Source organism: Colius striatus, chromosome 7 (assembly GCF_028858725.1).
Source record: "Colius striatus isolate bColStr4 chromosome 7, bColStr4.1.hap1, whole genome shotgun sequence".
In the NCBI taxonomy this organism is placed as follows: Eukaryota; Metazoa; Chordata; class Aves; order Coliiformes; family Coliidae; genus Colius; species Colius striatus.
Genome location: NC_084765.1, coordinates 14,856,484 through 14,882,177, shown reverse-complemented (window position 1 = coordinate 14,882,177; position 25,694 = coordinate 14,856,484). Strand labels below are relative to the sequence as shown.

Sequence of the window (25,694 nt, the reverse complement as noted above, 5' to 3'; positions counted from 1 at the left end):
AATGCCAGTTGTGGAATTACTGGTCTAATAGCATCACTGGATAAACAGACTTGGTGGATAGCAGGGATCACAAACCAAGCAGGACTCAGCCATGCCACTACGAAAAAAAAAAAAGCAAATAGCACCAGGGGCTGTAAAAAAAGGTTTGCCAGGCAAATGAAGCTATTCTTCTGTTATGCGTGGGGCTAGTAAATCTTCAGTTGAAGTATTTTATTCTCCTTTGGCTAGAATAGAGAATTAGAGGTTTGATAATGAAGCATTGGAGGAATTGGAGTGGCATTCCCAAGAGAAAGGGGAGACTCAGGAGGGAAGCCCTAAATCATAGAACCATAGAATCATAGAATCATAGAATGGTAGGGGTTGGAAGGGACCTTTAGAGATCATCTAGTCCAACCCCCCTGCAAAATCTGCTCTGAAAAGGCCCAGTGGTCAATAGAAATCTGGGTTAAGTGTTAGAAACAGCTTTCTCATGATGCAGGTAAAAAAAACCCAAGAGACATAACTATGGTGTACGACAGCCTTGGGGTTTGAGTTTTCAAGCACAAATTGGATCAGTATCTGTCAGAAATCACCTAAATACAATTGATCCTGCTTTGAATGGGAGGAAAGCAACAATTTTCTGGTATTCCTCTTTGGAGTCAAAGGTCATAATTTAGATATCTAAGTTAGATGTTAAGATCATTAGACATCTTAGTTTAGACATGTAAATTAAATATCTAAATTTTACATTGTCAGTGACAGCTAATTATCACTCCAAAACTCTTGCTTTCCATTTCTGTTTAATATATCATCAGGGGGGAAAAAAAATCTTAGTGTTTAATAATTCCAATCAGAAACAGCTGTGATGTAGACTGGCACCATGCTATGCGAACTTGAGTCATTCAAACATGTGTTTTCCAAGCCCTTTTGGAAACCCTTTTGCTTCTTTTGGGTGCATACTGCCAGCTCTGCTAATGTGTAAATGACCAAGGATCTAGAGACCTGTCTGATAGACATTGGATTGATTTATTTAATAAAGGCTATGTTGAAACACCCATTTAACTTACTGCAGAAAGAATACAGGTTGGAAAGACAAAAGGAAAGCTCACACAAATATTACTCATTCAGAAAATGCTAAAACTCAAGCTCTGAACTGCCTTTGATATTTGACCTCTGCAGATGGCCTGTAATTAAAACTCTAATCCTTTAAACACTTAAACACACTTCAAGTTAATAGGATTAGTCACACGCCTGAAGTGTGCATGGCTGGGGCAAAAAGCTGTTGCTGAATACAGCTGATTACAAACTTGGAATGAAGACACTTTCTGGTAGAATATCACCTTATGTTTTCCAAGTCTCTCCTAAACAGTTCTAATCCCAAGTAATATTCTAATGTGAAGGTATTTAATAAAAATAAAGCTTAATTTCTTGAAAAGTATACACAAAACCAATAAATTTATCTGAACTTTTTCAGAGGCAGGAATTACATGTTCTTGGGAGATCTTTTGGTTTTCTGGAAGATGTAGGCTTACATTCATGGACTTTGACAATTCTTTCAAAGCAAAATTGAAATGAAACGTGTAGAATCAGATAGTTACAAAAAGAAAAATGACCATTTTCTACTTTGTCTTTTATTTAACAGAAGTATCTGCTTGGCTTAAAAGCACAAAACTTGTTTCTTCTCTTGCTGCTGACAAACTAGCTGTGTTTGGGCATCCTGCAAAGCCTAGTCTTGATCAGTTAATCCCATTGCAAGTGTATGCAAAGATGATGAAGAGTGAACACAATTTGGGGAGTGATTTAAGATACAGGGAGGACAGAGCTTTAGGCATACATGGCACAGAGGTTCCCCTTTGTTTTTGCACATCTGCCAGAAAAAGAGACTGGATTGCATCAAGGCACTGCACTGACATGTAATGTTTACTACATCTAGGTTAAGTGCCATGGGTGCAATCTGGGAATCCTCGCACGGCTCAGCATCGTTTGCTGCTTCCCCATGAAGTGCCTGCAGCGTACATTGACACAGTGCTGTTATTTCTCCCATTGACCCTGATGCAGACACAAATCCATGCTACTGAAGGACATGTGATATTTGCAGTATTGTCACATACAGGAAAAAGTAACGCTCATGATTAAAGGTTTCTAAATGCCATCCCCTGGCCTTGTCCTAACTCCTCTTTTAGATGCTGGGAGAAATTTTCTCTACTCATGTTCAGTATTGCAGTCAGCAAAATAAAGACTGCATTTAGCCAAGGATTCTCGCCCTCTCTAACATAGACACATAAGAGCCAAAGAGCAACAATCATCACTCTGTCAATATTGTTGTTGTTGTTATACAGGAATCTGAGTCATACTCAAAAGCTTCTCAAGGAAGGGCCCAGTGGAGATACAAGAAATTCGAGATGGAGCAGGGAAATTCTGATTAAAGAAACACCACAGCAGCAACGGGGTGGCAGATGAGACTACCAGAAAATGACATCATATCCTTTGTGACAGTACCATGGTGGGTAAAAGACTGCCAAAAATGAGAGAAAAATTGGTAAACTACTCACTGCCTGTGAAGAGAGTTTGACTAGGAAGTCTTAACGTTTAAAAATACTTAGGCTGGATATTTAAAGAAAGCAATAATTTAAAGAAGGTGGAAACCAGAAGAGGTGATCTAGGTCTGAGTCAGAAGTCAAAGTCAGTGAGTATCTTATGGAGATGAGAATCAAGAGGAGGAGAGAGAGAATTATTAAGTTCTTACAGGACAAGGGGTTAAATCAAGACTGTGGCCCAGGAGAACACAGTGAGAGATCAGGAGTGACTGCCCTGCCTAGAATAGTGCCACATAGAGACAGCAGAGCAAGCAATACAGAAATAACATCAGCTCTCCTGTAGTGCAGGAACTGCAGAAGCCTCACCAGTAAATTGGTGTAGTGCCGCACTCAAATAAATTGTCCTCTTCTGCCCCTCAGTTAGGGCCACTCTTTACACTCAACTGCAACATGCCTTACAGCTTCACTCAGAAAGGAATTTCAGATATGGAAAAAGTGATGGCAACGAAGAGGCAAAGGGAGACTGGAAAAAGCGGGAATCTGGAGGAACCGAAGGTGAAGTGTGGTCTAGTAATAGCAGTGATAGAAAATCATTTATGTTAAAGGAAGATAAAATGAAGGGGGGGGGGGGGGAATGGCTCTTTTCAGTGTCTGGGTTTCTACGAGAAGCAGCATGGAGTAGAGGAACTTTTGTCAGGTGGATCTTGGATAACAATAATAGGAGCTGACAACTGATGCGAGGGAAGAGTCTCCGGACAGCAGTGTTCTGGAACATTTCCAGGTTGTCAGAGAGTTGGGAAAGTATTTGAAGACATCAAGAACGTGTTGTCCGGGTGCTGCGGAGGTCAGCACTGCTCTTGGGAGACACAGATGCCGTTTGCACAGCCAGGAACGCACTGCTACTGCAGCTGTGATATCCCGGGAAGCCAGGCATCGTTTTGCAAGCCTGGTAAGTGAAGGAAGAACGCTGCAGAAACTTAATATCGCTCCCTCGTTACTGTGTTTCTGTCTGGCCGCCGTGCCCCCGGCAGCTGAGCTGATCTCGCAGAGAGAATGCGAGAGAGACGGGCGCAGGTGGCGGGGCAACCGGCCCTCGCCCCGAATAGTTTTTCGCCTTCAAAACCCCACAAACTTCACCTATTAAAAAAAACCCAAAACCCAAAGAAACAAAGTAGCAACGGCTGTGGGACTGCGGGCACACGTCTCTGTCGAGCCCGGATCGGGTGTTTCTCTGAAGGAAACCGAGGAGCCCGAGGGGACAAGCCCGGCTGAGGCGCAGCGCCGCAGCGGCGGAGGGCTGCCGGAGGGCTACAGGAGGGGCGGGGCGGGGCCAGCCCTTATTAGCGGCCCGGCAGGAGAGCCCCGGGCCCCGCCGCTCCCACAGACGCGCCGGTGCGGGGCCGCCCCCTCCGCGCGCCGCCGGACGCGTGTCCCGGGCGAGGCGCCCGTCACAGGGGAAGTGACGCGCGCGCGCAGTGACGCCGGCGCGAGGCGAGGTGATATAAAGGGTAGGCGGCAGCGGCCGGAAGCGAGCGGAGCCGAGCGGCGCGGCGCGGAGCGGCGGGCGCGGGGCCGGCGCGGGGAGGGGGGAGCGGGAGCGGGAGCGGGAGCGAGGCGGCTGCCGCAGCCGCCGCCCCCGCCGCGGCCAGCCATGGATTTCCGCAATATTCTCGTGATGGCCTCGGAGCAGCAGGGGCTGAACTCGGTGCCGGTGAGCTCGGCGGCGCCGGGGCTGGAGGGGGGAGAGGGGCGCGTTGGAGCGTGAAGCCGCGGCGCGGTGACCGTGGGAGCCGCTGGGGCTTCTGCGCCCGCGGCTGCCCGCACGCCGGTGGCCTCCCGGGGCGCTTGCCGGCGGCTCGGCGCCGCGTGGGGCCGTACGGGGACTGCCGGGCCCGGCCGCCCCGCGTTCCGCTGACGGAGCATAGCGGCTCTTGCCCGGGGCCTCGGCAGCCCGCCCCAGGAGGCCGCTTCGCGGAGCCGGCTGTCTCTAGTGGAGCCGAGCCGTTCGTCTCGCCGGCCGGAGGTGCTCGCGCTCGGGGGCTGGGGAGGCAGCTGCGTGCGGGGCAGTGAAGCGGGGCTCCGTCTGTCAACAGGTCTCCGCACGCTCGGAGCCCGGCAGGGGCAGCCGGGGTTTGTGCCGGTCTGCTCAGCAGCTGAGCGAAAACGGTGGTGGAGGAGCAGGCAGTAGATGTGGTTAAAAGTCGGATAAGTCCTTTTGTTTGCTCTGAAAACAGAAGTCTGCCACGTCTCAAATACAGGTCGGAGACAAAGAATGACAAGTTTCAGGTCAATGTGCTGCCTTGTCCAATACCTTTTTATCCATTGCTAAGTTGCCATGAGGCAACTACATGAGGATGGTTGGTGTTATTATTATTATTTGGGTTATTATGACTATCATTCTGAAGTCTGCATTTCAGCTGTTTGGGTTTTAACTCAAGCTACTAGTTTTATGTTGATAGGATAGGAAATAACCCATTTACTTAGCTGCATGAAATCCAGCAGTAGAAAAGTAGCCTTTTGGTCCATGTATCTACTGAGTTTCATTCCTTCAGTAGGACCCAAATTATAAATTATGTATGCTTATTTGGACAAAAAAATTTCTTTGCTAGCCACCGGCTAGGGAAACACTTTTCCTGTCTGTTCTTTATGCCAGAGTTTTATTTCTATAATTAGCTCACTTAAACCACTGTAAATGAGAGGAGTAGTTGTTTTCAGCATCAACTATGGGAAAAGCAGAAAAAGCCTACTTTTTAGTTCTGACACTGCTAAAATGGAGACACTGTGGAATTGAGAGTATCTCAGTCTCTCTACATTACTAGTAAAACTTTGGTTATGTTCACTGATGTGACCACTTGTTAATATGTATCAACCATATGGCAGTTAGGTGTAATCTGTCAGATTCCATCATATTTTTAAAGTCTCATAAAATGCACTCTTTAATATTTAGCTTGATCTAATATCTCTGACTCTGCCTAGAAATCTGGTTTGCAACATTAATATGAAAATATCAAAACACATAAATACTTTCAGGTATTTAAATGTCTGGTTTATGACTCTTAAAACGAGCTGTTCCACTAAATTGCACTGGGTTATTGTAGTCTTTGCTTTAGATGCTTAAAAACTCTTTTTACCTTCTTAGTTTTCTCATGCAGCTTTAATGTACTATGACAGTGGGTTTTTTTGTCACAAGTAGTTTTAAACCATGATGAAATAGCTGCCATGTTCTCTGTTGCAGATATGATGATGGAGGGAGGCAATCCTACTTGTCACTCAATGGATGAGAGTTTCATTATTCTTTTTAGAAAAGGCAGGATTTGCTTACCCAATTAACTCATGGAGTGAGAGTGCAATTCAATCCATAGCTGAAGTGGGTTTCCTGCTGTTGTAGCGTGTTTGTGGTGTAGCTTTTGACTGTCAAGTCGACTGTCATATCTATGTAAAAGTTAAGCTGTGCTTGTCACTGCTTGAGGTCACCTGCAGTTGTTTGGCTTCAAAAGAGGGCCTGAGCAGGTTTTCTGATCAGTGGACATCAATCAAAGTAACTCCATTAGATTAACACTGCTACATAAAATATGTTTATCTAAGAATAATATCATTAGTCTTAAATATTTTTTATTGAAAATATCAAACAGAATAGCTGCAAAAGTTCCTAGTCTGTAAAGTTAACTGGTTTCCAGAAATGTTTCTGCATTAATTGACATATCCTCTGAATTTCTTTTGGAGAAGTTTAAAATAACCTTTACAGTGCACTAAACTAAATATTCCATTCTTATTTGTAACATAAAATCGAGTGACACATACAAGTAGTATAGATATCTTAAAAGGAGAAGCTATAGAAAAGCTCTGTTTAAGAAATAACATGATCTTATACCATAAGAGGGACCCACATGAAACGGGTATTGCATCATGTCCCCATAAAAACGGATCTGCTTGTTCATCTCCCTGTGGAAATCCAGGTCCAAAAGGAGCATTGCTGAGATCAGCCTTTCGGTGCCCTGTGAGATGCATCAGGTTTTTTTCTAAATGAAACAGTATCTGTATGAACTAGTGTGTGAGCTATTAATGATGTATTGCTAATAATCTTCATAGCAGTGGCTGAAGAGCCCCAGTTTTTCTCACGTGAAGTCTGTAAGGGCTTCAGTATTGTGTGTATATACCTTGTCACTGTGCTCATATTAGCAATTTGTTAGCTTTCTAACGTGATCGTGGTTAGATGTGATACCAGTTATGAGACTTTGATTTTGTTAAGTTTTAGTTTCTACATCATTCTTTTTGGTGAAATTGGTATACTGTTTTACATGGCATAATGTCTGTGGTAAAGCACTTTGAGATGTTTGTATGGAAGGTATTACAAGTATGAAATTGTATTGCATTTTTTAAGAAACTGAGCGTAGTTGTAACCAAGCCATTTTTGAAGTTTTACCTTGTTTCTATTGTCATCAGTAACTTGTTAGAAAGTAACTCCCTTCTCCTTCTAAGGGGGGGATGAACCTTTGGTGTACAAAACTTAAGATGAATGTATACAGAGTAGCATTTGACCACAAAGAAATGACCCAAAACTGAAACAGCCTGTCATCCACGTCAACACTGGCTGAGGTCCCATTTTAAGTCAGATTTATAGATGGTTAGTGTGCATCCTTATAAGATGAAGGTGAAGTTGATAAAGTATCTACCAGAAAATAAGTACTTGTGGAATTAAACAGTAGGAGAATCCCAGAGTCTCTGTTCAGAGGACTGTGAGTTAGAGCCCACCCATGAAATTGTACCTACATCCTCCTGAGCATTTACTTCTAGGCTAGAGAAGCCCTGTGAGAGAAATGGGAATGGCTGTGAGGTACAGACTGCTGTGGTAAACAGACCTGTATTAATTTGATGCAGATGCATTTATTATGTGGTTAAAACTTGTCTCGAAGCAGAGCCTAGAAATGCTTTGTATTGTATTAGCATCAACATGAGGAGAACTGAGGGTCTGTAATATGAAAAGATGACAAAGGGCAAAGAGAGCTTTTCCACTGAATATTATAGTTAAGTTCCAGGCACTTGAAAGCACTGGCTGCAGTCTCTAAAACTGAAGGCCAATGGCATTCTGGGATACATCAAGAAGAGTGTGGCCAGCAGGTCAAGGGAGGTTCTCCTCCCCCTCTGCTCTGCCCTGATGAGGCCTCATCTGGAGTCCTGTGTCCAGTTCTGGGCTCCTCAGCTCAAGAGGGACGGGGAACTGCTGGAGAGAGTCCAGTGCAGGGCCACCAAGATGATCAGGGGACCTGGAGCATCTTCCTTATGAGGAAAGGCTGCAGGAACTGGGGCTGTTTAGTCTAGAGGAGACTGAGGGGGGGATCTCAATATTTATAGGTATATAAATGGTGAGTGTCAGGAGGTTGCGGCATCCCTTTTTTCTATTGTACCTAGCAACAGGACAAGGGGTAATGGGATGAAGCTGGAACACAAAAAGTTCCATTTAAAAATAAGAAAAAACTATTTCACTATGAGGGTGAGGGAGCCCTGGCACAGGCTACCCAAGGAGGGTGTGGAGTCTCCTTCCTTAGAGGTGTTCAAGACCCACCTAGATGCATTCCTGTGTGACCTGATCTAGGTGGGCCTGCTTTTAAAGTTATCTCCTTTTTTTAATCCTAAGAAGCAACATTTAGCAGGAGAAACTTCAGCTAGTGCTTGAAATTGAGTGTTGTGATAACAGTTGTGAAATTTTAAACTTATTTTTGCATTTTTAGGAGTAAACTGTATGACTTTAAGTTGGTTTTGGAGATGAGAACAGTATGAGCCGGTAGTCAAAGTTGCAAAGCCATTTTCTTGGTAGGGGATTTTAGAACTTGAAGAGGATAAAACAAACTTAAGCATGCTCTGCAACTACCATCTATTTTGTCATAACTGTATATTGATAATTGTAGTTGAGAAAGACTTTCTTAGAATACGTGCACATAACGCTAACTGCAGAGTGTGCTGCTGGTAACCAGAGCATGGTGTCTGCAGAGTGAGTGGTGATAAGACCGCAGCAGAGGCCTTGGGCACTGGATGATAGCAGAGAGCCCTGGGTGGTTGACAAATGACTGCATACTGTTTGGAAAGCTGCCTTTTGAGGAACTAGTATTAGGACATTGTCAGAGGAGTAACAGAAACAACGATGTATGTGTGGCTTAATTGGATGAATGAATCATTAGTGATGTACCAGCATTATACCCTAAATATTATTCAGGGTATAACAGGCACTCGCTGTTGGAGAAGGTGTCCCAGATGGAATCACACACTTCACTCAGAGAAGGAACAGTAGGGTGTATTGATATAACAAAATTCAATGGAAAATATGACAATGGTTTAACAAGATTCTATGGCAAGTATGCTTGATTATTTACTGCATAGAGGACAAGGCCAGAAAAAACTGTCAGGGAAACCCTCCTGTTCAGTCATGAGGTTCAGAAAGGACCCCCTTGCCCTCTAAACTCCTCGGATGTGAGTTGAGGCACAGCTGGATTCAGACTTGGTCAACGGTTTATGTCTAAATATGCCAAATCAGTCCTTTATATCTCTTAGCTAAGATCTGAAAGTTTGAGTGCAATTGTTTCCAGTTGACTTACCAAGTATGCGATGTGATAAGGATTCTCTCAGCCTTGAGGAGTAGCCTTGAGAGACTCAAGGGGAGATTTTAGCATGCAGCCTGCTGCCAGGCAGGAGAACTCAACAGACCTTGGACTGTCCACTATTTATGGATAAAGTAACTGACTTCTAGTCATTTACACATCAACTACAGATGTTAGTTTCTTCTAAATTTGGCTTGTCAGACATTGCCCAGTACTGTAGTTAGGTGGGCACATTGCTTGAATTAGCCCTTGGCTATTGTGGTTCTGTCCGTTTTCCCTGAATACACACAGCCACACACATCCATTAGAACCACTGCTGGTAGTTAACACTTCAGTGGAAATACAGGTCAGGTCAGGTTGGAGAGGGGGAGGGTGGAGCACATGGCTACTGAAGGCTACATGTCTTGATGAACAATAAAGAACAGGACAAGTGTTGTAACATTGTACAAGAATCACAACTTGCTATGGAAAAACAACCAAATTAATAAAACCCCAACCCATTCTGTGAAAACCTCTGCAAATTGCCCATACTGAATAGCACAAGGGGAGTTGCCTTTACATTGCATATGTAAGCCCATAGCCAAAATGATGAGTTGCATGGGTGCTCTGCTTGAGAAAGTGATTTGGCAGAATTGATCACTCCTGTCTTGCATTGCTACTTGTGTAAATATTGATTATCAAAGGCAATGCTACTTCTGCTGCTTGCGTCTGGGTCTAGTATTTGGTGTAGGCCTTTTGGGACTTCATTACAATTTTCTTTTACAATTATTTTATTGAATCTATTTTAAAGTCTGAGATTTGACACTTTTATGCTGACATGAAAAGACCTGCAACTGTATCAGGATTGTGTGCCACATGTTAAAGAAACTAATTTAAGAGCAATACTTTGGTTGCATATTGCACAGTTTAACTTGTGACCTGGAGCCTGCCTGCCAGCCAAGGTGGGCAACTACACACTGGCACTCTATTTGAGGGATGAATGTCTTGTTTATATGTATTATAGACTAAATCTGAGACCTATATCCCTCACAAGTCAGTATGCATGTGTGTGACTGTCTAGGCACATACAGCCTGGTGGTGTTTTATATTTACCATATACCAATCTTTTTAAAAGTCATCTTTTTGTTCTGAGCTATAGTTTTCAAAGAAAAATCAGCTTATTTTGTCAGTCACATAACTTTGTGTGTTAGATAGCCCACTGAAACAATTTGTTCTGGCTATAAATGGAAAACAAAATCAGATTTTTGCACCATAATAGACTTTCCACCATACTCTTAAAGCACCGTTAGCTGCATTCAGGGGGCAACAGTTACTGGGTAGGTAGCTATGGCAAGATTTGCAGAGAGAAGGTTAAAAATGAGAAATCTCAGAAGAAATACTACTTGTACAAAAAGACTTCTTATTTCTTGAGAGTGCACATTTGAAGAAGGGCACTTCCACTGCCTTTACTCGTTCTTTTGAGTAAAACAGTGTCCACTTTATGTATCTCGGGAGTGAGAGTGGTATCTAGGTGCTACTCAGAGATAATCAGTGTTTACAAGTGGGGTAGTGCAGTGCTCTGGGAACAGCTTGAACTGTTTCCTCCTTAAAGGTTAAACATTTCTGTTTCTTTGTTGATTTAACCAACTTGGCAATAGCTATAAAAAGCCAGGCTAGCACAGCTGCTTCTTGGATGATAAATTAGCAGTATGCCCTGACTTATGTTGTCTGGTTTACCTATCAGTGGTTGTGGAAAATTTACATGGTTCTGTGCTTTCAAAAGAACTACACCTCATTATTCTATGCCATTTCTAAATGAAGGTGAACAAAACTTTTGTAGTGATTCACAGTACAGAAAATGGATATTTGTTTATGAATTGTTGAACTATGTTTTCAGTTGTAAGTCAACATTGAGAAGTGCTACTGACAGGAAGACTTTTAGACCTTGAATTTTGCACAGTTGGCCATATTAGTGGCAGTGAGAAAACAGCATGTTTGTCAAGCTGCTTTACCAGCCTACCTCTGGATGGGACTGCTGGTTGTAGTGCTGCAAAACAAAGCCTGAAAACTACTTTCCCATCAATTTAATTCTTTATAAAGCATCCTAACAAGATAGATCAACTTCCTAACAAAGTGTATCAATCCTCATTTATCCCTGTTGTTTCAGTTTTCAGAGGTGTTCCTTAGGCCTAAAACTCTTTCAGAATCATGGAATTATTTTGGTTAGAAAAGACCCTTGAGATTGAGTCCAAGTGTATCCTCTGTTTTGAAAATCCTCTGTTTTGGCTGTTTTTAAAAGTAGGTAGAAATTGTATACTTAAACCAAACTGCAAAATCGGATTACTAATGACAAAAGGTGACATGTTTAATTTTGGAAGTTAATTTACATAGCTACTCTGCTAAGAAAAGTATACTACAGAGTACCTCAAGTGCTTCTAAGATACTAATGTGCTTCAACCTTTTTCTGAAAGGCTTTTCACTGATAGAGCTTTGCCTCTCTATCTGTTCCCATTTAGATGGACCATGCCAGATTGATTTAAGCCATTGAACCATGGATACACTTTAGCAAAAACTGAGAGTCAATACAGCATCATGGTTCAGATTTCCTGAACAATTAGGTCATGCAATACTTTTGGTGTACACACCTCAATTTGAGGAGGGAAGGATCTCGGCTTCCCGGAAGAGAGGGACCCTGCTCCAGCTACCATCTTATCCTTTGAGTAGTCCTAGCTACAATTATCAAATTTCAGTTGTAAGTACCAAAAATTGTTCAGAGTTGGAGTTCTCCAAGTGATAAGGATTTACAGAATCAGTTTTCAGATGGTGGTAAACTCACTTTGCACAAAGGTGAATCTTGGCAAATGAGCTTGAATGTAGTAGGTCTTTACAGCAATGAGGCAATATGTCAGGTTTTGCTACTGCAATGTATGCGAATGGTGTATCTTTGTAGTTTTGTTTTAGTCACCTCAGAAATTACTAAAGGTGGCTACAAATGGCTGGTGTTGTAGCTTCCTTCTTGGAGCCAGTTTTGGCTGCATTTTAGAAATAATTCTCTGAACCTTGCTGCTTAATGTGTGTATACACAAGATAATGTATGGATTTACATGTTAGTAATTAAAGTAATCCAAGAATTTAGTCATGTGCTGCTGGTTTAATGAATTGGAAATTATAACAGAGGTTTCCATTGGGTGATGCTGAATTTTATAGGGAATTCTGCTACTAGCTTGACTGATTATTACTTCCAAAACATTTGGATGTAGGTATCTTTACCAAATACTTCAGGATTTTTTAGTTAAATTTCATAAAGCTATAGGAGGACATGAAGATTTTTATGGGAGTACTGATTTGTGTGGCTACTTATATTACTGATACTGGTTTTGTTTGAGATTGTATTTCACAGTTTTTTCGTTTGGTGAGGATCTTAACTTTCCATGTGGAAGATCTTGATTTAGGTTATAATTTATTGTGTTACTACTGAAATTAGAAAAAAAAAATCCTCAAAGATTTCAGGGACCTTTTTTTTCCCTAAATGTATTCTGCTTTGCATCTGCTTCTGAGTTTAACTGACTTCTATTATGTTTATCTTTGCAAATGTCTCTATCTTTCTCATTGTTTTGTTTTTCCCCTCTCTGTTTGATTTGTGGGAAGAAGTCCTTTGTTTCTTTCCATTTTGTCATTACAAAGCCCAATCTGATAACTGGTACATTTATGAGAAGTCATATCTGAACAGATGCAGCACACCAGTGCAAGTGTTTGTTACAGATCCCAGTAAGAAAGACATTCCAACTCTTAATGTACTGCTTAAAATAACATTTCTTGAATATAACAGGAGAAGGAAAAAAGGGGATGGCATACATAACTTTACGTCTGTTCAGCTGTTGGCACCCTGAGTTGTATAGCATCTAGTCCAACCCCGTGCCATGAGCAGGGCCATCTTCAACTGGAGCAGTTATCCAACCTGACCTTGAATGTTTCCAGGTATGGGGCATCTACTGCCTCTCTAGGCAACCTGTGCCAGCGTTTAACTACCTTCATCGTAAACCATTTCCTTATATCTAGTCTGAATCCACTCTCTTTCAGTTTAAAACCACTATACCTTTTCTTATTGCAACAAGCCCTACTAAAAAGTCTGTCTTCATCTTTGTTATAAGTACCCATCTTTGGGTACTGAAAAGCTGGAGTAAGGTCTCCTTAAATCCTGTTCAGTTTAACTGCTATGCAGATCACTGAATCCTTGAGGTACAATAGGCCTCTCTTTAAGATCACTCCAGCAGAAACTGAAAACACAATCACTGATTTTAGATCCACCTACTAATTATACTGATGAAGTCACTTCCAACTTACTTTTGGAGTAATTCCATTTTTTTGAGTTGACTTATTTATTTTCACTGAATCAGGTAACCTGAAACTGAAATGAGCATCCACAAAAGAGCTGAAAGCCCTAGTGAACCTGTAAACATGCTGTCTGGAATTGAACAGACTGACAGCTTGGGCTGCAGTCTGCTTTTCTTTCATGCTTGGTCAAAGGCTATGGCTGAGTTGAAATATTTTTATTCCATTACTGCTGCAGCTGCTGCATTCCTTCTCAGTCTAGTGAATTTCACTCATTTCTCTTGGTTTTCCTACCTGTCTTCTGGTTTCCTTTTCATTCCTTCAGAAAACTGAGTGCGCTCTTATTGCAGAGGAGTGGAATACACCTTGCTCGAAAGTGAGAAGCAGCAACATATTTTATTGAGATAGACTAATAATTTGACAGAGTTCAATAAGTTTGATGGAATTTAATAAAAGTTATGACAGTGGTTTGACATCATGCAATAGGTTTAATAGCAAGGGTCATCTTGTTAATTGTCTCATGGAGGAAACACGAAGAAAAATGGCTTAGAATTGAGTTGGAATGATTCACACAGACCAGAGGTGCAAAGTGTAAGGAGGACTCTTGTGTCGACTCACAAGATTCAGGAGTAGATCCCTTTGCTTTCTAAACTCCTTTTGGGGAGCCTCAGTGTGACTTAATCCAATCTTAGTCTTGGACTTTGTCAATAGGTTGCCTAATGGAACTATCTATATGATGTTCATAATAATAGTGAACAGCTACATGGATTAGTAATGTTTCATAATGGTAATTCAGCAAGTTATCAGTCACCTACCAGGCTTCTGCTGCAGATAAAAGGCATCTCCACCTTGGGTAAAGGAGTCTCTCTTAGTCTCAGATAAGGAATTTCTAAACTTGAGAGGCATCCCTGCTCAAGGGGAGAGTCACCTGGCATGCAGTCCAGCTGCAGTTTGGGAACAGCTCAGATTTGGGCTGTCCTGATAGGAATATTTATAGAGTGAAGTAGTTGGTTGCTAGTCACAAGCATATACAAGATAGATGACTTTGGTTTAGTCTGGCATCTTGTTCTGTGCTTGAGTTATCTTGCAGTTTTGGGATTTGAGACAACCTTTCAAAATATTTCTGTATACACCCTCACTCCCTTGTACAGGAGCCAGGGGCTTTCTAGCTCACAAGTTCACCCCAAGACCATGAGGCCTGTTGCTCCATCGTCAGCCTAAACCAAAATGTGTCTAGGAGTCAAGTATCCATCATAACTCAGTGGGAATTCATTGTGTCTCTGTGCATAAAGTCAAGACTGCTATGCAACTCCTCAGTTTTCATAGAATCATAGAATAGTAGGGTTGGAAGGGACCTTTAGAGATCATCTAGTCCAACCGCCCTGCAGAAGCAAGCTCACATAGGAACATGTCCAAGCAGGTCTTGAAGACCTCCAAGGAAGGAGATTCCACAATCCCTCTGGGCAACCTGTTCCACTGCTCCAGCACCCTCACAGTAAAACAGGTTTTTTTCTTATGTTTAAGTGGAACTTTTTATATTCCAGCTTCATCCCATTACCCCTTGTCCTGTTGCTAGCTACTATAGAAAAAAGGGATGTCTCAGCCTCCTGACACCCACCCTTTAGATATTTGTAAATGTTAATAAGATCTCCCCTCGGTCTCCTCTTTTCTAGACTAAACAGCCCAAGTTTGGAAACTTTTCAGATTTTTACATTTCTTAACTTTTCTGACATAATTTCTTTGTTTGTTACAGAAAAGGTACAGTTTGGCTGTTGGTCCTCCCAAAAAGGTTCCAAAAGTCAAGGGTGTAGCATCTGCAGCAGTGCAAGCATTTCTGAGACGGCAGGAAGAAGAAAAAAGAAAAAAAGGTAACAGTCAAAAGTATATTTCCTATAAGAGACTTTCATTGACTGATGCTTTGTCACCTTATTCAAAGCTCCTTCAAATACAGCTACACAATCCATTTCTGGAATTTATACACGTAACTGATGCTGACGGAAAGTCAGGACTGGTAAGGACTAGGGATGTTTGCATGCATTCCTAAGGAGTTAAATATTCATCAGCTATGGTCACATTTACTGTTGGGGATGGACAAGTAGCTGTGGTGAAGAGAGATTGCAAGGAACTATCTGGACTTTGGGTAACTTACCTTTGAAAAGCTTTATCTATGTCAAAGAATGGTAACAGTTCCTGTTGTGTCATAATCCTCTTGCCTATCAATGCAGTTTGAATTTTAAATATGTAGAGCAGAGGATTTGAATGAGCAAGTTTTTCCAATGCATTATATCACCTTTAAATAGTCTATAGAATAAATTAACACTGCATTGCATCTGATGTTAATGTGTTGTTAAAGGTAACCAAATCTGACAGACTGGATGGCCCAGAGTATTCCTGTCCTGGGCCAATCATGAGCCTGCTCCCTATCTCTGCTGGCAGGTCCAGGCAGAAGCAAGACTGAGCATGAATTCCACAAAGGCATGCACACACACTCACTCTGCACAGTAATGGCCCTGGACAGCAGAATAGCAGGCGGGGGGTGGTGCCTTTACAGGCATCCAAACCATGAGTAGCCGAATCAATTTTCTAGGAATTGATGCCTTTCCCAAGTCTGATCCCCACTCCCTCAGTCTCTCTAATATCTGGCATTCAGATCTCTCATCCTATTCACCAGCTGGTTCAACCTGAGTTTTTTTAGTAGATCTCACACAGACTAAAGATAGAGCATATTTATGTAGAAAATAGATAAAAACAGTTCAATAAGAATACAGGACAGACTGTGGAGATAAAGCACAGGATTCTACCACATAAATGTGGCTGTCTGCTTCTGTCTCTCCCCTGTACCTCTGCACATGCACTCAGCCTGTTTTCTAGTTCTTATTTTCCAAGACTCTTTGATTCCCTCTCTTTCCTTATCTTCCCTTAAATATCTGATAGCAAATTCTGTACAGTCTAAAAATTCTCTTGCTCAATCTCAGAACTTCTTTCAGTACCCAGAGATCCCCTAAGAGTCTTGAACTTCCTCACACAGTAATTCTCTATAGCTTGCATAGCATTCTGGAGAGGTGCTTCAGTTGAATCACCTTAGTGGGTTTTGCAATAGTAGCATTTGACTTAATTGTTCATCTTGTTCGCCAGAATAGCTGATGCAGGGGGATTACCTTGCCCTGTTGGCAGACCTCGGATCACTTTCCTGGTCTTATTTTGAACAGCTGTTGAACAGATATACTTAAATTACTGTTCTAAATTGTTTGGAAGAAATTTATATTAAAAGTAGTCTTTTTCCATAACTTTTTCCTTGTTTTCTTTTACAGCACTGGAAGAAAAAAGAAAGAAAGAACAACTCTTGGCTAGACGTATTGAATTGAAACATGACAGAAAGGCAAGAGCTATGGCCTCACGAACAAAGGATAATTTTTATGGCTATAATGGCATTCCTGTTGAAGAGAAGACTAAAAAGAAGAGGACTTGTGAGAATGTCGCTCAGGCCCCAGAGGCTGAGTATGCAACAGAAGATGAAACTGAGCAACTGGAATACAGTCAGACTGAATCTGAGCATGAGCAAGAAGAATATGAAGAGAAACCATCCAAAGCTGCAGTGAAACCAAAGGCACCTCCCAAAAGTGCACCACCACCTCTGAACTTTGCAGAGCTCTTAAGGCTTGCTGAAAAAAAACAATACGAACCAGTGGAAATAAAAGTAGTGAAAAAGGTAGAAGAGAGACCCAGAACAGCGGAGGAATTGAGAGAGAGGGAGTATTTGGAACGCAAAAACAAAAGAGTGGAAACGCATAAGAAAAGTGAGAAGGAGATTAAGAATAAAGGAATACCCAGCTCTTCAAAAAAAGTGACTTCTCAGAAAGAATCTGTAAATGCAAAACTTAACAAAAGCTCAGTAGAAAAACATTCCACACCAAAAGGCAGTCTGTCTTCTTCTATGAGTGGTACTGATAAGAAATCCAAAGCACCAGCACTGACTGAAAAACACTCACGGTCATCATCTTCCTCCAGATTTGATCAAATGGAAAAAACTTCACAAAATGGCTCCTTAAAAAGTTCTACTGGTAGCAGTCATAGTAAATTATCCAACAATGGTACTGGAAAGTCTGGCACAAGCTCTCATGTGCCACCCTCAAAACCAGCGGCCAATGGGGCTCAGAGGCTACCATCTGCTAAAGAATCCAGCCTGAAAAAGCCTGCCCATACAAAATCAGGGAATGCTGCAGCCCTTCAGCATGGAATCAACTCCAATGCAAAACGATCAGGCAGCAGCTTGGGAAAAGGAGGACCTGGACATCCAGGTGGTGGCTCAAGTGCAGGACCCGGGCGATCCAGTAGCAATTCTGGTGTGGGGCCTGGAAGGCCAGGAAGTGGTTTAAACCCAGGGCCTGGGCGACTGGGCAGCAGCTCAGCCGCAGGACCTGGAAGGCCAGTCAGCAGCTCAAGCACGGGAGCTGGGCGACTGGGTGGTGGCTCAGGCATGGGACCTGGAAGGCCAGCTGGCAACTCAAGTACAGGACCTGGGCGGCTGGGTGGTGGCTCAGGCACGGGACCTGGAAGGCCAGCTGGCAGCTCAAGCACAGGACCTGGGCGACAAGGCAGCAGCACAGGTACAGGACCAGGAAGGCCAGGAACTGGTCCAAGCCCAGGACCCAAGCAACCAGGCAGCAGCTTGGGAACAGGACCAGGAAGGCCAGGCATCGGCCTAAATGCTGTCCCTGGGCGACCAGGCAGCACCTTGGGAGTAGGACCAGGAAGGCCAGGAACTGGTCCAAGCCCAGGAGCCAAGCGACCAGGCAGCAACTTGGGAACAGGACCAGGAAGGCCAGGCATTGGCCCAAGCGCTGGCCCTGGGAGACCAGGCAGCGGCATGAGTGCAACTGCAAAGCCCAAGTGTACTGTTGTTTCAGAAACTATTTCTTCTAAAAACCTAGTCACAAGACCTAGCAATGGACAGATAAATGGAATGAGATCTTTTCAAGGCCACAGACCTGTGTTTCATCCACCAGGTATAAAGTTCTAGAGCAAATTTGTTTGTTTGTTTTTTGTTTGTGTTTTGTTTATCTGAGTTGATGTTATTGAGGGTCTTTGACAATTATAGATGCAATTAGGAAGACTAGGATAAAATACCGTATTTAACTTTAAAGAGTGCATTTAACAGTAGAATACTTCTTTTCACTTTGCAACTTTTTATTTGTTTTACCTATGTATTCTTTGAAATACAGGCCTGGAATGTGAGGTATTACATGAAAGAAAACTGAGCAGGCTGTGATGGAGGTTGGTATACAAATGCCATTAGAAGGAAAGGAATAGAAGGATTCGCTTCCTGTGTTGCTTAATTATGCCTTGTCTTTAAAATTTCATAAAACGTGAAACAACAGATGCTTGAAGTGGTACACGAAAGTTAAAACCATGCAGCAAACCTGTGACTGATATTTAAGTGTTATGGCAAATTCACCTTATTGGTTAGCAAGCAGTTCTAAAAATGTGTTTCTGAACAGGACCAAGCAGCGTGGACTTAAGCAAGTGCCTAGACAACCTGAACAAGAAAATAGACTTCTCTCTGGTAGTTTTCTCAGGATCCAGTTGGTGATACTGATACATAATGTTCTGTAGCACGGTGTAGAGGAAATATTTCCTTTGACTGAGTTTCTGAGAATTGCCAGTTAACTTGAGGCAGAAGTTTTTCACCTTGAAGCCCTGCACTGTAGAATGGCTGTGCCCGAAGTATAGCTAGGAGAAGCACTGTTAAATGAATGTTGCATTCAAGTTCTGAATTAATGATTTTCTTTTTCACTCCCCTGTCATTTAGGTCTTGGAAGACCACCAATTGGCTACAAGAGACAAATAGAAGATGATGATGATGATGAATATGACTCTGAAATGGATGATTTCATTGAAGATGAAGGGGAACCCCAAGAAGAAATATCAAAACATATTCGGGAGATATTTGGCTATGATCGGAAAAGGTAAGAAAAATGATGATTTTGAGATATTGTGGAACAAGTAAAATGAATATAGTTCAACAAACAAAAATCTTCTGGAAACAGGGGGAGTGCTGGTGTCCAAAAATAGTTTTGCATTGCACAAATTTAGCTACCATTAGAGCAGCTTCTCTGCAGAAGGGACTTTTAGTATTTCCACTGGCTGCCATGCTCTTCTGGGGAGCAGTAACACTTGATGCAATAGGACATAGCTGGAAAACGGCTTGGCTTCTTTGATGTCTTGTGTATAATTCATAGCAGCTCTTTTCTATTACTGGATGTTAAAATACTTTCTATAGCAGTCTGCAGTATTTCAGAATTCATCAGATGTAGCCTCCTGAATGTGAACTGCTAATGGCTATTCTGCAACAGGATCTAACCTGGTATGACTAGGAACTGCTGGAAAATGAAGGCTTTTATTTGGCTTTAATTACCTCCCTATTGACAATATAAGAAAGCAAGTATTTTAAAGGCTTATAACTTCAGTTCTTTCAAATGATCAAAATCTGTGTATGGTGAGGTAATCATTTCTAAAAAGGGATGTGAATTCACAACTCAGCTGTACATTATCATGTGTTTTTAGTGTGCTGAAAACTAATATTATTTTCCAGATACAAAGATGAAAGTGACTATGCCTTACGTTACATGGAGAGCAGCTGGAGAGAGCAACAGAAAGAAGAAGCTAGGAGGTATGCATGGGTTTAAACTTGGGTAGGGAGGTTTGTTTATTGCCCAAGTCATGGGGCTAAGTTAGAGTGGATATTTGCTGTTTTTTATAGCAGAATAAGTGTTGGTTTTTTAATAAGAAAGCTTAGATAAAGATGGAACTCAGCCAGACAATGATGAGTACAGTAAATAAAACTTCTATGTTCTTTCTCATGCATCACAAACTTCATTTGTAAAAAAGAAACTTTAAAAAATCCACAAACAAACAAAAACCTTACCAAACAAAAAAAGCAACCAAACCAAAACCAATCTGTGCTCACAAATCTTTTTAAAAATAATTTCTATTTCAGTTGAAATGCTAATTCCTTCAATTTGTCCCAAGCACTATGCTGTTCTGCTAGATTGAGGACTGGAAGGAGATTTACTTGTTTTTATCTGTATACATGTGTTTAAACATACACAGGAATATACACAAAGTACTCTAACCAACTTTTTGGTGTCAGAAGATCGTATATATGAAGATTATATTTTCATGTTGGCTTGTACCCTTGGCTTTGACCTTTAGACCTGCACAATTCCTATGTTGCTATTATAAAACCTGATGTTCATCGCCTAATTTTCTTTTGGGTTTTTAATGGCTGGTGGAATAAGTCTTGAAAGTAAAGAGTTTTTTATAGGTAATGGAAAATAGTGGAATATACAGAGTTACTTTTTTTTTTGTTAGTGAAATTTATATAGTTATTCAGAAGGTGCCTTAAGCATTGGAAACATATCTTTTTGAAGTTCTAGTCAGTGTCCTTATTCCTCCTTGCTCCTGGGTAATAGCTGCAGATCATGCAAAGCTATAGTCTGTTAAATGGAGTTTGAGGAAACAGCTGGAAGCTTATAGTGATGTTGCTATTGACTGAATTCTCTGTTGAAGACATAGAGTGAAGTTTTGCAGAGGTGAATGCCTGGCTAACTTTGAACTACATGTGCAGCATAAAAGGAGATAAACTTAAGTAAAATTGGGTTTAATTGTTTTCAAAGTTCAGTTGCTTTCCACTGAGAGTTTGATCAAAAGCATTGCGACTCTTGAAACAAGGAACTTGCTCTAACCAAGCAGGCCCACTAAAATTACAGTCAATTTCTAAGCTGAAATTAAAAATTATGCTTCAAGCCAGTTTTGTAACACAGTTTGTTTGTTCCTAGTCTTAATTTGAATGTCTGCAGTTTCCTGAAATTGGGATGAATTTGCTTTGCCTGTTCAGACATACAATCTATTTTGTAGCCTGTTTTGGAGCAGTTTAGACCAGAACAGTTGAATCCCCATTATCATGTGCTGCCTTACGTTGCTTCATAAGGAACTATGGATGTACAAATGCACTTGTTAAGGCTGCAAATGAGGCAGCAGCTGAGCATGGAATGGTAATTTTGACACACCCATTCCCAGCAACAAACCAGCAAGACTATCCAGCCTTTATTTATTGAAGAAGAGATCAGTGATTGCAGATACTGTTTTAAATACCATTTTCAACACTGACTTCTAGGAAGCTGCAGAAAGGATGCGGGGACTTAGCTAGAACATGGGATACTAGCAAGCTCTTCCATGGGCCTGTTCACCAGTCAGGCAGCCAGGTGGACTGAGATGGAGTGGTATGGTATATCCGAATGGAACTACAAGACAGTCTTTTGCTCCTCTACTGTTGGACATCTCCATTTTCTCCCTTGACAAAGGGAGAAGGCTTAGGTGGCTCTTAGAAGCTGATGAAAGTTAGTGCTGCTATGACTGGTTTGTGAGAGTTACGTTGGCAAGAATGGATGGATGTGTTTCAGCAGCTTTTTGGTTAAAAATGACCTTTTTTTAAAACCTTGGGGTTTTTCACAATCTGTATTTTTTTAACACATTTTAAATATTTTTTCCCTCAAATTTTGATTTCTTCAAGCTGTGTTCTTGCTAAAATGAGAGAATTTGATCATTGAACTGGTGAAATTCATGTTTCTTGAGTAGCAGTGTGTAAAGAATTTCATCTTATTTGGCAGCTTGAGACTCGGTGTTCAGGAGGACTTAGAAGAATTGAGACGGGAAGAGGAAGAATTAAAACGCAAGAGACAGTCCAAGAAGCTGAGGACACGTTAACTGACTTAATGTGTTGACTTTGTTCATGTTTCTGCTACCCTCTGCCTCCATACATCTCTTATTCTACTTCACTTTCCATTTGCTTGGTAGAAGACAAAAGAATATTTAAAGGGATTAAAGTACTGAAAAGCAAGGCTTTAGTTTGACCTAAATAAGATATTTATTTTTAATACTTGCCAGGGTTGGTTTTTTATGAAGAAATTAATGCACTAATGCATATTAGCTGGAATAAAATTAATAGATATTTCCATTGATTAAACCGGTTCAAGATGCCAGCAGAAATATTGACTAGCTATGCACTGACTTGGAACTGAGTGGGCCCATGTACCAGTAAACCAGTTTTGCATTCACTTGAAGGAAAGGAATAGTGTTCTTGTTCCTAATATTTCTTGAGACTTAGAGAAATTGCTTTATAACCCATGCTGTGTCCCAGCTTGAGCCTCAAAGTATTGAAATGTCATCATGTACAGAAGCAGCTTGGATGTAAATTCAGCCATTGCCACGGATGTTCAAAGCAATAAAGTGCTGGATATTTTCTCATTTGAGGACTCAAAAATAATCTGAATCTCCACCACTCTGACTTTTAAACACAAAAGTGTCATTTGCAAACTGTACAGTTACAGATATGGCCAAAAGGTGATGTTGATTTCCTAGTCTGGAATTCCAATGCCAATCTAATTCAGTATGATATATACACATCCTGAAAGCAGGAATTTTGAGTGTTTGTCTGTTACTTGTGCTTTTGGGCTCAAGTGTATGCCTGGGATTTCTTTTCCTGCCCTGTAGATCTTCATATTTGTTTAACAGCTTCTGCTGCTTTTACAAATTGTGTATGGTGCAGATGTTTTTTCTTGCATTAAATATCCGATGTGTTAAATGATTTAAAATGTGAAGCAGTAATTTATCTAATTCAGTTTACTGTTTAGAAAGCACATCAGAATTAAGTTTTGTTAGAATGTATTTGCAGCTCTTCAATATTAACAACTTCATGATAAGTTAATTCTTGTGATTAATTTCTTCAAGCCAAAAATCTAAAATCTTGGGTATAGCAGGAGAGTTAGTTCAGTTACTTAATGCCCATATTTGCACATTATTTATAACTATGCACTTAAAGACTGTTTCTTTCAGTAACTGAATTTGTTTACAATTAGCACAGGGCTCATGTAAGTTTAGAGGAGTTGTACTGAGGCTCATATCTGATGTTGCATGTACTTTGATTTCTCCAGGTTGCCCTTCAAAGCTCACCAGTGTCACTACTCAAGCTTTGCCCCATGCTCCAGGACTCTAGTGATAGTATCGCTGGCTTCAGCTGCCAAGGCTGTTATGGTTTTTTTTTGCTAGAAGTACTTGGAAAAGTAAAAGAAAGACTTTGAGTATTTGTTGGGGGGGGAAAGAAAAAATTATGTTGTAGAAAAGTAACAAAGGAACATTTCCTGTCAGAGGACAATTCTTAATGGTGCTGCTTCTAGGAAGCAGCTCATATAAAGAACCCGTAAGGAGTGGTCATGGAAGCTGCTGAAGTTTAAACATCTGACTTAATGTAAGAAAAAACAGATTTGCCTTTCTAAGATGTTTTCTGTCACTGGTGCAGCATTTCACTGCCACACAATAACACTGACGTAAGTAAGCTATTGGGATAGATTCTATGAACTAATTCAGTATTAGCTGACAGGGAGCCCAGGTGAAGATACTATTGTTGTTCCTCTGTATTTTTAACTTTCTATATTAACTAACAAAACCTGTTTCTCAGCATTTGCACTTGAGATCATGCAAGGTAGTGTAACCTCACTGCTTGTCTAGAATTGTGTTGTATTTGCTCTGCTTCATTGGGACCATCTAAAATTTTCTATTGTAGTTCCTAGAGTTATCCATTTGAGACAATGAACACTGGGACCATGGTCAAGTTGCTGGGTTTTTTACTTTTTAGCTGGAGAAAGGCTCTGGGTCTGTCAACCCAGACAGCTGTATCAGCTGTGAACCACTTCCTGCCTGGTTGATTTGAAAAAAGTCTCTTATGAAGCAAAAGAAATACATTGATTTAAAATTGGTTCAGTTAGGAATGAAGTCTGCATTTCAGATAAATATAGGTTTAATAAAACCTGATTATTTCACCACTTTCTGATTATTTAACCATGCAAGATCTGTTAAATTTCTTAATCTGTAAAGCACTTTGTCATTTATCTCTTTAGACGGTGACTGGAATGTACTCTGCGAGCCTCCCTAAGACACTGTTTCAATTTTGGCTATTTCAATTGAAAAATGATATAAGGATGTGTTTGTAATTTTACACTCAAGAAGTACTTTCTCACAATTGGCATGGGATGCTAATGGTTTTCAAATTTTGTACAAATGTTTGGATTTTTAATGTTTTGCATTTGCTATGTATTTGTAAATTGGCTAGGAAGAACGTAAATTTGTTAGACGCCTGACCTTGTATCCATAAAACATGCCTGCTGCTTGCCAGATAAATAGTATTAATCTAATGAGAGTACTTCAGTACTTGCCCAAAGTGCATCAGAATTTGAGGTCGAGAAAAGCTGGAAGAATACTTATATTGGTTTGAGGATCAGATGTGACACTAAAGATTTAATTGTATTTCATGAAATTCTGGTTTGATTTTTAAACTTTTAATTCACTGTTTGAAAATGTGCCTTTTTAAATTGTGTCAAAAAAAAAAAGAATGTAGGAGTATAAAAAGATTGGTTGGTTTCTGCTATCTCAGATTCCATATTCTTAAACATGATAGTGTGAAATGATGTACTTTTCTTAAAACCCTTCCAGGTCTGGCTTTGATTGCACAATTACAGTAGCTACTTCTTTATTGCTAATGCTAAATCAAATGAAGGGCACTTTCTATCAATGACTACTTTTTGAAAATGTCTTGTATTTACACTTGAGCTGTATTTCTCTTTACAGCGATGTCTTTTGGAGGCCAGGGTTTCGCATATCACAGGAAGCCTTAGTGTGCAACTCTGTGCTGTGCTTTAAAATAAAAATCTTTCAAGAAGTATATGATATCTCTATGGAAATCTGGATTTATTTTTGTGTAAAGCCCAAAATATTGTCCAGGAAAACTAATTTTCTATTTTTTTTTTGCATTTTGTAACATTAATCTAGTAGCTGATGCATATTTCTAGATAATAGCATATTTCTGGAGACCAAAACATGTCAGAAAATAAATATATGGAGAGACTGGTGTTTAAATTGTGACGAATGTACTTGTATTTATTTTGGTGAGTGGGTGTGATGCAATATCAAAGTGTTAGTATGTGAATAAGGGTGCTTATAGTTTTAGCAAATGGTTTGTTTCCTTTGGGGATATCATTTGTGCACAATGTCTTTTTACACAATGTGACAAATCAGGTTAAAAACTCGTACGTAGCTTAACTGTGTTCTGGTGCTGTTGAGGAAGTGTATACTTTTGCACACACCAAATGCATAGAAGTTCTGCAGAGTATGTATACAATAAATTACAGGCATTAAACATTTTACTGCTATTTCTCCCTGG

General features: G+C 40.8%; 1 protein-coding gene across 2 annotated transcripts; it reads left to right on the top strand.

Annotated features, from left to right (window-relative positions):
* The first annotated feature begins 4,114 nt into the window (after positions 1-4,114).
* Positions 4,115-25,390, top strand: SPTY2D1 (SPT2 chromatin protein domain containing 1). Of its 2 annotated transcripts, XM_062000109.1 has the most exons (7): positions 4,115-4,227; positions 15,174-15,288; positions 16,732-17,904; positions 17,971-18,426; positions 19,230-19,386; positions 20,013-20,090; positions 22,090-25,390. In XM_062000109.1, exons 1-7 carry the CDS (start codon positions 4,168-4,170, stop codon positions 22,184-22,186), a joined length of 2,136 nt encoding a protein of 711 aa, XP_061856093.1. In that variant the 5' UTR covers positions 4,115-4,167; the 3' UTR covers positions 22,187-25,390. The 2 variants fall into 2 exon arrangements, with proteins under 2 accessions (XP_061856093.1, XP_061856092.1); XM_062000108.1 differs by having other exon boundaries at positions 16,732-18,426.
* Positions 25,391-25,694: the final 304 nt, after the last annotated feature.

Coding starts and splice junctions, on each gene's coding strand:
- SPTY2D1 (XM_062000108.1), top strand. CDS start 4,168: ATGGATTTCCGCAATATTCTCGTGATGGCCTCGGAGCAGCAGGGGCTG. Junction 4,228..15,173: donor AGGGGCTGAACTCGGTGCCG/GTGAGCTCGGCG, acceptor TGTTTGTTACAG/AAAAGGTACAGTTTGGCTGT. Junction 19,387..20,012: donor TTTGGCTATGATCGGAAAAG/GTAAGAAAAATG, acceptor ATTATTTTCCAG/ATACAAAGATGAAAGTGACT.